This window comes from Musca domestica, unplaced genomic scaffold (assembly GCF_030504385.1).
Source record: "Musca domestica strain aabys unplaced genomic scaffold, Musca_domestica.polishedcontigs.V.1.1 18, whole genome shotgun sequence".
NCBI lineage: Eukaryota > Metazoa > Arthropoda > Insecta > Diptera > Muscidae > Musca > Musca domestica.
Window position 1 is genome coordinate 948,025 of NW_026712238.1, and position 12,658 is coordinate 960,682.

The 12,658-nt window shown below is 32.1% G+C and overlaps 1 protein-coding gene and 1 long non-coding RNA gene across 2 annotated transcripts; one reads left to right on the top strand and one right to left on the bottom strand.

The window, feature by feature from the left end:
* The first annotated feature begins 512 nt into the window (after nucleotides 1–512).
* LOC101889083 (uncharacterized) lies at nucleotides 513–9,190 on the top strand. The gene is made up of 12 exons (XM_005187314.4): nucleotides 513–754; nucleotides 809–1,096; nucleotides 1,159–1,263; nucleotides 1,326–1,390; nucleotides 1,448–1,662; nucleotides 1,733–1,869; nucleotides 4,552–4,803; nucleotides 7,187–7,477; nucleotides 7,538–7,642; nucleotides 7,715–7,779; nucleotides 8,033–8,247; nucleotides 8,930–9,190. Exons 1-12 carry the CDS (start codon nucleotides 610–612, stop codon nucleotides 9,138–9,140), a joined length of 2,094 nt encoding a protein of 697 aa, XP_005187371.2. The 5' UTR covers nucleotides 513–609; the 3' UTR covers nucleotides 9,141–9,190.
* A 249-nt stretch (nucleotides 9,191–9,439) lies between these two features.
* On the bottom strand, nucleotides 9,440–10,329 carry LOC131801850 (uncharacterized). Its single transcript, XR_009341930.1, has 2 exons — nucleotides 10,261–10,329; nucleotides 9,440–9,620 (listed from the first exon to the last, which is right to left on the bottom strand). It is a non-coding gene; the product is annotated as an uncharacterized LOC131801850 (long non-coding RNA).
* Nucleotides 10,330–12,658: the final 2,329 nt, after the last annotated feature.

Genomic DNA, 12,658 nt, shown 5'->3' on the forward strand with positions numbered 1-12,658 from the left:
GAAAATAAAAATAAAACATTGATTTTACAATTGACCTCAAGCGAAAATAAAGTTATTAAAAATAGAGAAAAACAATAAAAATCGAAAAACCACGACGTGCTTGGAGTCAAAATGTTGAAATTACAACTAGTTTCGTTGGATATTGTGGCTTAAAATCTTAAAAATACCGAAAATGAAGAGGTAACCTTAATATATTTTTAGTTGTTTAGATTCATAAGTATCATCCAAATACACTAATTTAAAAAATTAATTTTCTCAAACCAATTTTTAATTCAAAATCAAAATAAATGCTGTTATATCTTTATTCATTTCATGAACAAAATATCTTTTCTCCTTGTGTGTCTCAAATATATTTTTCCTCATCATTAAAAAGACCTAAAAATTTTAAAGTGTCCCACATTTAAACACCAATGACACATGGTAACTTGGGCTATATGTTGCATTTTGTTTCTCAGGGGAAGAACATTCACTTCGACACACACATATATATATGTATAATCATACACGTTTAATATGATTCAGCCAACAAAGGAAATCAGTTTATCATAGAAGAAAATACGGATTAGAGCTGAATTTGTTTCTGAATTAAAATCGCCAAGTTTATTTAAAATGCAGTCTTACAGTTCCCAAGAGACATTACCCATAAGTTTAGAAAATACAAGAAAATGGCTTGAAAATAGTCATGTACAAAGCGATATTGATACAGAGTCGTTTGTAGATTCTATAGAAGAGACCAGCGTTTGCGAATCAACAAGTAAGAGCTGCCAAAATCTAATATAAATATAAAGTTAATGCATTATATTTTTAGCCACCGTAGATGAGGATGAAAATTACAACAATATTTCAGAATTACTTGAAAGTGATAATATAACAAGTCTGAATAACCTCTTAAGTCAATTGCCGTCTCCAGTTTTTGGTGATATTAGCATAAATAATTCTTCCAATGTGGTTGTTGGTAATATAGTTAAGATTAAAGGTGATCTCATATTAAAAGTTCACAACAAAAATGAAATATGTGGAGAATCTAAATCCAAGGAAATAGCAAATAAAATAGGGGAAACGAAGGATAAGAATATTATTCTAAAAACTCCGAAAAGTGAGAATATTTTTCATTTTCCTTATTTTTTCATATACTTAATTATTTATATTTATCTGAAGACCCTGAAACGCCACAACTAATAACATCCCGAGACCGCTGGTCAGCTATTGAGCCCTTAGAAGAATACCTAAGCTTAGAAGAACCAACCGAATTTGTAATAATTTGTATGTATACGTATATTTATTTCATAACATTGTTAATTTAAAAGATTTCTTGTCTTTTTTAGCTCACACTGCTTCAAATAGTTCTAATGATAAGTTAACAAATATTAATATCATTCAAGGCATACAGGTTAGTTTAAAATGTAAATTGTTTATGTGTAATGTACTAAAAAAATAACAATTTCAGGCTTATCATATTGGGAGCCAAGATTTTGGCGATATAGGATATAATTTTCTAATTGGATGCGATGGAAATATCTATGAAGGACGGGGTTGGGGTGTCGTCGGTGCACATACATATGGATATAACAGAAAATCGATTGGCATAGCATTCATTGGGAATTTTATGCTTAAATTGCCCAGCGAAAAGGCTTTGCAGGCATGCAAGAAATTATTAGAAATGTAAGTGATTTATTGACAAGATGAAGTAATTCTTGTATGATTAAGTTTTTTTGTACTTTTTCATGTTTAGAGGCGTTGACGAGGGACATTTGTCGAAGGACTTCAAATTAATGGGTCACAAACAATGCATCTGTTCGGAAAGCCCTGGAAGGCAATTATTTGCGGAGATAAAAAACTGGGAACATTTTTATGATGAAAATAAACAAAGCTGATTTGAGAAGCGATTTCTAGTATGACTGTTTTTTTTTTTTAATTGATACGAAATGACAGTCCATGTTTATAAAATAATTGGTTTTGTATAGGCTATACAGTTCTGTATGGGGAATGTCATTCATTTTATCATTCTGTTGGTAACACCTCAAAGTTTGTAATGATATGCATTTTTGATATATTTTTCATTTGAATAATTTTTCATTTCAATTCCAAAATTGCTTTGAAATTAAATGCAACAAGTTGTTTTCATTTACTTCATACTTTTCCTGATTTAAAATTATTAAGCCGTGCCGAACTTTTAATACCCTCCAAAATTTGGAAGGAACTTTAAAAATTTCAAAAAAATCCGAAAACTACAACTTAAATGAAACCCGTTATATGGGGACTATATGAACTTTTTTTATCATATGCTGTAGTACTCATTACGATCTTCAAATATAAAATTTGAAATAATTCCGGTAAATAATGTCGCTAATATCATGAAAATACCGATAACGTTATATGGGGGCTATACGAAGACGTGGACCTGCATACGAAATTTTTTTGTCATAGACTGTAGTACCCATTACGAACTTTAAATATGAAATAGTTCCGGTAAATAATCTCGATAAGACCATGAAATATACGAAAACGTGGACCGACATGGCCCATTTATGAACTTATAGTACGTTTATATATATGAGGGTTAACCCACTGGATTTGGATTTAAATTGTCATATCCATTACTTTTACTTCAAATAAATCCTCTCAAAGTAGGTTAATCCTACAAAAAGTTCTAACGTAAACATGGCATTAACCTGGCTACTGGTAACTTATGCATGTAAGCAAATTTTAGCCTTCTATCTCAATTCGTTCGAAAGATAGCGTGATTACATCAGACGGACAGACGGACATCGCTAGATCGTCTTAGAATTTTACGCTGATCAGAATGTATATACTTTGAGGGTCTATTATGAATATTTCGAGGAGTTAAAGTACTTTTATATATATGAGGGTTAACCCACTGGATTTAGATTTAAATTGTCATATCCATTACTTTTACTTCAAATAAATCCTCTCAAAGTAGGTTAACCATACAAAAAGTTCTAACGTAAACATGGCATTACATAAGGAATGACAAATCTAATATACCTTCCATAGAATTGTGGTGGGAATAAAAATGTAAAACTTGCTAAATATTGTACTATTTTGCAGGTTCTGAAACCATACTATGATTGGCATATGCTGATTGACTAATAGCGTTATCTAACATTCAACGTACTCGGTCGACGTTTTTCACCACACAAGTAAGACACATTCATATGAAACTTCGAAGTTTAGCAGTTTCAAACCTTGACAATTGAACAATTTCTTTTTCTTTTGTTAAAATGAGAGGCGAATAAAACAAAAGTTTCAATAGAAAATTATAAAAATCGGGTAAATTTTGATAATAGTCAAATTTTACAACATTCACTTTTGGTATGTTTAAGACATGGACCTGATTTTTAAGGATTTCCCTCTAATTTTACCCGGTTAAACATTTTGTTCAATATTGTACTATATTGCAGGTTCTGGAACACAACTATAAACCTTTTGTATGGAAAACACAAGAAGAAAATGTATTGTGGTGCTGCTACTATGATCGGACGACAATCCATGGGCCGCAATATACTTGGCATTATTAGGTGTGTCTGGTTACCCTAAAATTGGTAACAATTGTTACAAATTGTTACTGGAAGTCGTCTGTTAACCCAAAAGTTCTGCAAAAGAGAGCGGTCGGAAAGAGAAATTTTGACAGTTCTTTCAGTGAGAGTTTGCAAATTCTTGCTGGAAAAATTTCTTCTTGCAATCACTTGCAACTCTTCTTCTTCTTCACATTCATCGACATTCAATTAGATGTTTTCTATTGTTTGTTTATTTCTTTTTGTGCTTTCAATTTGAAAATATTTTTTTGGAATGGGCAAGACTAATTGTTTTTTTTTTGAGATAAACTTTACAAAATGTGAAAAACGTAAATATTAATATGTAATAAGAAAATAAAAGGCTATTTCCAAGGTTTTTAGACAAACGCCATTAGCAACAAATTGAAAGGACTCCGGGGAACACATAAAATCTGTCTTTCTTTTATTGCTGATATTTTTGTTTAATTGCTAATTTCCTTTTTATTTAAAAAACTTGTAAAATTTGTGGTCCTTCCTTTCATTTTATTTTTATAATAGGGGACATATTGGTTTGTTTTTACAAATCAGCTGATTAGTTGCAAGCTTTTGCAGGAATACCGTCTGTTTACTTTTCGAATTTTCCTTGCAAAAGAGAATAAAACTACCTTACTCTCTCAGAAAGATTTTGCTGGACAATTCCTGCAGGAAAAGTAACCAGACACACCTATTATTATCATCGAAATCGATAAATGGCAAGAATTACAATAAAATTTGTTATTCCGTGCCACCCTGTGAAAAATAATTAGTTTTATAAACAAGAGATTTTTAATTGCGAGTTACCTAAAAATCTCCGATATAATATACAAAACCTCACCATTAATGTAGATTTTAAACGCAACATAAGCTCTCTATACTGCACAATCAATGCAAATCAAAATCATAACTCAAAATCCGCAAGTTTTTCTTAGCTGAGAACATCTTTGTCCGCCACACTTGACTTGAGATCGCAATAAGAGTTATGATAAGATAAAATAAGAAGAAAAACAAAGTGTGGAAGAAATTTCACTATTCATAAGAAAATCGCACAATACTGTAACCATGAATGCCAATGATCGTCTGCGAATTAATGAGGAGAAAACCAGGAATTGGCTGAATTCTCTAAACCTGGAAGATTTAGACTCAGTTGATGATTCGACCGTTGAATCTAGTGTTATTGATTCCAGCGACTCGGATTCAGAATCAGGCGAAGAGCATGCCCTCGGCACACGGATCCCAGGCCAAATAATAGGTAAATGTATAAATAGACAGTACAAGCTAATTGAGTCTTTTCTTTTCATCACGTAAATCGAGAATTTAACAATTATTTTAATTATTTTCGTGTTGAAGCATTGTTTAATGGCCCCATTAACTGACAGCTCTTCGATGTTATGCGATGCGCTAATCACTAGATATTGTATTATTGTATGATTAGACATACAAATATACGACGATTCACATTCAAATATAAGATCTCAATCATAATAAAATCGGTAATAAATGGATATGGATATGTTAGCCCATATCCTCATATATGACAGTCTTGTTTCCAAGAATACTATCTTCAAAAATGTATGGAAATTCTATATCATATCCATTCCTTCTTGCATAATCAACATTGGAAGATATCGAGGTAGTTGGTAATTATATATTTTGCTTTGCCAAGCCCGACTCTGATGTAATGCTGTTATGTCTGCTTCTAGAGCAATTGATGAACACAATTTTGAACATATTAAAGACATTATATGAGACGTAGCCAAAAATGCTCTTCGAAACCATTTTTAAGGGCTCAAAAGACAAAAAATGTGATTTTTCGACAAAAAATATTAAAAAAAAGATATAAAAATTTATCAAATTTAAGTTGCATACCCTAGGCCACTATGTAAAGGGGTCTGTTTCAGACTTTGTATCACCTCGAAAAATTGGCCTCGGTCCACAAGCATTTAGTACACCGATCATTTGTCATATATTGAATTATTTGGTAAATAGTCGGATATAACTAAACATTTGAGGTCGAATACATTTGCCAATGTTGTTCCAAATCCCAGTTAGCATCAAACTAAAAATATAGTAGTCTGGCAAAATATGGTTTCATGTTGTAATATCAGCTAGTTTTTGTGTTTAATCAAATTATTTATTTCTTAAGTCAGATTATTTATTTTTATATAAGTTTTCAATTTTTTGGTTTAATTCAACATATACAGGGTGAGATAAAAAACTACAACAAAGTCAAACGCCATAATTTTTACTTTATTTTTTTTTTAAATTTTATTGAATGAAAGCAAAAGTTGTCGGAAATAGCATCAACTTTTAGAATAAGTTTAGATTTGTTCGAATTGGTCACCTTTTATGGCTTTCAAACGGCCAATGAAACCGTCACACGTTGCCCGAATGTTGCTCTGCGGTATTTTGGCCCATTCCCGGTGAATCGCTTGCTTGAGGTGATCGATACTTTGGTAGTTTTTATTGCCAACCTTGCTTTCCAAAATACTCCAGACAAAATAGTTCAACGGATTGGTATCCGGAGATTTTGGTGGCCATTGTGCGCTGGAAATGAAGCCAGGAACCTCATTTTGTAACCATACTTGGGTGGCGCGTTCTGTTTGGGATGGTGCTGAGTCCTGTTGGAATGTCCAAAGTCTGCGGCCAAAATGTTTGCGTGCCCAAGAATATTTTCGCGATAATTTTCGGCATTTATTCTGATGCCACAGTCGATTAATACGAGCAGAGAGCGACCATCGGCTGTTATGGCGGCCCACACCATCACAATGGCCGGCGTTTGAGTTCTGGTGGCCAATCGAAGGTGCACATTTTCAGCTGACCTTGTTTGCAAGTAAACACGATCATTTTGTTTGTTTACAAACTGCTGGGCAACGAATGTTTTCTGATCGGAGAAACCCAAATTCGTCAGTTCACCACTTTCGGCCAAGCGAAGCAACTCTTTAGCTCTTTCGAGTCTATTTTCTTTCTGTTGCGGTGCAAGTTCTTACACTTTTTGGAATTTCTATGGTTTTACTCCGAGCTCATTTTTCAATATTTCCCGAATGTAATATAACGATAAGTTCACCTCATGAGCCATTTTAAGGCCACTGCGACGCGGGTTTCGATCAAGTCACTTCTTTACTTTTCGAACCATTTCTGCTGACGTGGCTGTTTTCTTCCGTCCACTTCCTTGACGTCGGGCTACGCTACCAGTATCACGATAACGAGCGATGGTACGAGACGAAAAAGATTAATTCACATTTAAATGCTGGAGTACTCTAACGACAGCCACTTGTGGTTTTCCAGCCAAATATAAGTAAATAACACTATCACGCTTGAATTCCATCACGAATAACTTTTTTTGTGGAAAATTCTCACCAAAATGCTTTTGTACGCTTGTAAACAATATAATGGGCTGTCACTGGAATAATTTTAACAGTGGCTTAGAAATGACGGCAGTCTGACGTTTGTTGCAGTTTTTCATCTCACCCTGTATAGTTATCAAGAACATAGGGTCATTTCAAAAACATCTAAAATTGACAGGTCTATTTTCACACAATAAACACACTTAGATTATTTTCCAAATAAGTAAACTGTTCTAATTCCACAACTGTATACTCAGATATGTAACACACATTTTATTTATTTTCTAGAATCCGATGATAGAGAATATAGAGATATAACCCAGCTAAGCACAACATGTCCAGATCTAAGGCAATTAAGTGAAATTGTAAGCAATATGCCACAACAAAATTTTGGCAATTTCAGTATTTCAAATTCGAGTAATGTTATAATGGGACATGTTATCAAAATCAATGGCAATATTATAATTAATAAAGATGGTAATGAAAGTGAGTGTACACATGACACATCTGAAAATCTGGATGAGGATAAGTCAGATATAAAACAAGAAAGAAAGCACGCAACACCAAAGAAACCACCAGGTTAGTAGTGAAGTTTTAATTATGTCTATTTTTATATTCATATGTTTCACAATACTTTAGTCTATAGACCTGCTTGTCAAATAATTCCAAGAGCACGGTGGCTTGCAATGGATCCTATTAATGAGTACAGTCCTATAGATGTACCAACAGATTTAGTAATTATTTGTAAGTATATTAAGTGCTGTAACACAAAGCTAAATCATAAAATCAATTAACATGTCCATATGTCATTTTTAGCCCACACTGCCACCAGTGACTCTACAGAACAAGCAAAAAATATTGGTATAATTCGTGATATACAGGTAGGTATATGTTTTGTAACCCAATTAATGTCATTTTAGCACGAGTGCATTGTATGTGATAAAACCTAAATTGTTTTGATGTCTTAAACGAGAACGTGAACGTTTTATATTATGTTTCACAATTCGAAATTTATCACGTTCTAAACTTCCAATCGTGATTAAATATCTAAAATGATATAAGCATCCAATCTTATTGTATACATATTTTGCTATATAATACCTAAAATAAATTTAATTATATTACTCTTTTCAGACTTTTCACATTGAAACCCGAGGATGGGACGATATTGGTTATAACTTTTTAATTGGCTGTGATGGTAACGTGTATGAGGGACGGGGATGGGGTGTGGAGGGAGCGCATACTTTTAGCTATAATAGATATTCAATTGGAATATCCTTCGTTGGAACTTTTATGTATAAGCTTCCACCACCACGAGCATTGACTGCGTGCAAGAACTTACTTAAAAGGTAACTAAGAGTATGATTCAACAAAAAAATGACATAAATAGAATTACGTTTTGGAAAAAAACCTTACTTGAGTATTGTAAGGGCTCCTTCCATGCCTTAACAATACATTTGTTTTTTGGGTGTAATTAAATGAAATAATAGAATTATCTCATCTTTGTTACACTTCATTCGATAGGTTTGTATGTTACCTAACAAATGAAGTGTAACAATGATATGGAACATCGTAGTGTAGCTAACATATTTGCATGATGATAGCGGTTTATGTAATGGATTCACATGAAAGCTTATGAAAAATCTATCTTTCTAAGTGATCGTCTTCGTTCAAACGCTTAAGTTTTTCGCCCCTGGAGTAGGTGAAAAACTGTAATATATGTAGGCTTCGAAATGGTATCCCTCCAAAATAACGTTGAAACGTTGTTTGCATTTTAAGAACATTGTTTCAATCTATAGCTTCTTCATAAGCTTTGGTATGCCACCGTAACCTTCACTCAGATAATGGTTATACGAATACTTTTTATAACCTACACCACATAGTGCGAAGGGTATTATGTCTTTGTGCATTTGTTTGTAACATGGAGAAGGAAGCGAGATAGGCCCATAGTTCCTTTTGAATCCCAATACAATTATTTATTATAACGTGCTAAATTTAAAATACAATTTGTTTTTTTTTTTACATTTACAGAGGTGTCGATGAAGGTCATTTAACGCCAAATTTCAAACTCATGGCACATAGACAATTTATGAGCACCGCTAGCCCTGGTGGCAAGTTGTACGAGGAACTAAAGACTTGGGATCATTTTTACGAACCCCCCTCAGGTGAAATTGATGAGAATTTTTCTCAGACCCTTAAACGAAATCAAAGTACCACAGAGGACACAACGAATTTAAAATGACAGTTTTTTTTTGAAAGTAATTTAAGAATAATTAAATTAATGGATATGTATTTATCTAATGTTGCATTTTTTCGATCTTTTCTTATGGGTTTTAATAAAAACATATTTTCCGAGTTTTAAAGTCAATTAAAAATTGACATCAAAGCTTGAGAAATATTTTATTTTTTGTAATGGATATATTTAAAAATATATGAACTATATGACCGCATTTGTATTTGCCGATAATGTTTGCCTGATGTTTTAAAAATATAGTGCCTTATTTTTGTTTTAAGTTAAAAGAGAAAAAGAAAAATATAAGATTGTTGGTTTTTTTAATAATTGTTGTGTTTTATTTCTGTTGTTGCTTTTAGCATTAACATTTCGAAAATTATAATAAATTTATTTGTTGGAAACTGCTGCTAACGATGAATTAAGAATTGATGGAATTTATATTTAACCAATACACAAATGATTAAATTTATTCGCTGGCTTGGGCACGAGCTGAAAAATAAACAAAAGAAAATAGAATTAATAAAATAATAAAATAGATTTCTAGGATATTAGTTGCGACATAATCCAAACAGGAAATTTTTTTGAGGGTTGCTTCGGGAAGTTTAAATTTTGATGGTTTAGTATGTTTTGACGAATAATTTCATTTTTAAGAAAGCCTTAGGTAATCAAGATATTGTTATGTTTATGTTTGCTGGAATTTGCAACACAATGAATATGTAATACACATTTAGGCAAATATTTGAGTTTTATTTCTATAATTTTCAAAATGAAATTAACGTATATTTCTGAATTTAGATGCGAAAGTTAAACCCAATTTCAAATAAGTTTTTCCAATGTTTGATTTTTTTTGTGTAAGCATGTAAATTAAGGTGAGCAGCATTGAATTCCAAAACTGTACTCTATATTATGGCGCGTATGGCCTGAGAACGCAATGTCATAACATTTCACATAATTTACTCTTCGAAAACATGAAACGTTAAGTTGGGAACGGGGCTTCAGCAAGGAAAATTTAAGATCAGGAAGAATTTTGGACAACATATTTAATCTTTACGGACTGAGACATATGGTTAGTTTCTGTTTAACACTTTTTGGGAGGAACATACACACGCAACCTACGTCTACAACTTACAATATATGTCTAAAGAAAAGTTCTTATCAAAGACACTTAATGGTGACTTTTAAAGATCTCACTTTTCATCTGTAATGTTTATTTTTTAAGAAATTTATAAGGTTAATATTTATATAGCAATAAGATAATCAATTTATGCTCCATCTACGTTTAGATGATACTTACGGGCTGGTTTGCCATCAGTCCATGGTGTGAATTTGACATGGCTTTCGTTACGTTTGGCAGCCTCAGCACGCAAATCACCCTTCAAGGCTTGACGCACTACACGGGCGCAGATGTTGGAGTATTGGATGTAGCTGAAAGGTTAAGTAAGAATGTGCAGAGTAAATGCCGAGTTTCCAATAATTTAGGCTATAGTTTATTAACTTGCCGCATAGCGTTTCTACCAAGTACTTTGACATAAATTACGTAATTTCTGTTTGTTTTCCCTCAAAGCATTTGGCAAGCTATGCACTGTTGTTAAATTTCTTGGTTTACTTACGTAAGCCCAGCAGCTCTCCAGGCGTTAGTCATTTTGCTTAATTTTTATTTTAATTTAGTTTTCACAGAATAAAACTTTGCAAAATTTCAGCAGCTCGTGCAGTCTGTCAAGAAAAATTCTCAATTGTGCCAAAGTTGTTGAATTCCGATTACCCGAATATCATGTACTCGATAAATTGTTATGAATATTTGGTAATCCGGCATACACGGATTATCGATTTTTAAGTTGTCGATAGAAAAATTAAAAAGCTGACCGTAAAATATTAAATTTTCACTCAAATTTGTGTATTTTTCTGTATGATTTTTGTTTAAAGTTTCTCCATTCATTAAAGCATGACCTACAGACGAACCACTTCATGTTTTTTAATTAAAAACATAAGTTGCTATTCTCCTAATTTAGTTTATATTATTCAGATTGTTTCTCTGACCTATCTTGTAAATTATGGTACTCTATATAAAAACATGCCATAAAAACAACATGCTGTATAATTACAAGGGTATTGAAAGACCCTTGCCATAAAAAGGAGATTTTCCTATTAGATTGTCGTCTATTATAAATCATTTACAAGGGCTCGATGCTTGTGGTATGAAATTATGAACTTAAAATATTTTCTTTATAGAATGTTCTATTTAAATTGTATCTATATGTATATTGAGGCTTTCTGAAGATTCTAAAAATTTTTTTTGCATTTTTTTAATTTTTTAATCTTCAAAAACAAATAAATAATAACAGCTACTAAACACAGTCCTTGTTATCGAATAACGATAATTCGATCAAGTAACAGCTCTAGTTGAAAAATGCAACGCTGTAGAATTGCGCCGCTTGTATCAGTCTTGTAAGAAAAATGTTCGCGTCGTTGCTGTTAATAGCATGTTTCCATTGGAAACCGAACAACGTTGTTCGCTCTCAGAATTAGGTACACGAATTAACCCGTTCATACGGCACGATTCGTAATTCATAGTAAAATAATTCCTTTTTTCAAAAATTTTGTTTCTTGATTTTAATGGGAATTTATACTAAAATACATTAAATTCTCACTAATATGAATAAAAGAAATGATTGTTTTTCTCCCAAATATGTATTATATCAATAATTTTATAATTTTCATTCACGTTTTCAACTTTTTGTGTAAATCTTGACATTTTGAACATATTTTTGTGTTTTTCCATTTTTAAATTCTACTGGAGAGACACTTGTCAAATATTTTTTCTGCCAATAGAAACATTTTGAAAATATTGCCTCTTTTGTTTGCAGTTTTCTGTGGAAATTTCATCTCGTGGACCAAATGCGTACTTCGAATGAGAGAGAAAACAAAATTTACTTTCGTTTGAATGTACATACGCCATTCAACATTGTAGTTTTCATTCATAATTTTCAGTCTTCCCAAAAATTTTTAAAATTTCATTAAATTTTTCTGTTTTTAATTTTTAAATGTCATAATTTATTTTTTCGATAAATGCTCTCATTTGTTAGGGATGGGACATATTTTTTCGTTATTCTGAGAGTGATTTGAATTGAACAACGTACAAATATGAGTGTTCGCTCAGGAAATTTTGTGTGAAGAATTAGGTAGTTTTTTCATAGTTAAGGGTCAAACAACGAATAGAGAGCGAATCAAGTGCAGTGGAAACGCCACATAAGTCGTGCTCTTAAATTTCTATGCAATTATAATAATTTTTATAGATTGGTAATTATTTAAAAGTAATAAACAGTGAAATAGTTAATAAAATTAATATAATGCGAAATTCCAGTGTAGTGTTGTGGCGTTTCTTTTTGGTAAATTGTTGCATTATAAAAATTAACGGTAAAATATTATTGTGTGAGTGTGTGTTTGTGGTGTTGCAAACAATTGGTGCAGGCATGCCAATTACTGAATAGCGATGAACCGAATATGTACTCATTTGCTCAATAAGTGAA

Excerpts from the sequence above, each read along its gene's own strand:
- LOC101889083 (XM_005187314.4), top strand. The coding sequence starts at position 610 with ATGCAGTCTTACAGTTCCCAAGAGACATTACCCATAAGTTTAGAAAAT. Across the intron at positions 7,478-7,537 it reads AACACCAAAGAAACCACCAG|TCTATAGACCTGCTTGTCAA; the intron begins GTTAGTAGTGAA and ends ACAATACTTTAG. Across the intron at positions 7,643-7,714 it reads AACAGATTTAGTAATTATTT|CCCACACTGCCACCAGTGAC; the intron begins GTAAGTATATTA and ends TGTCATTTTTAG.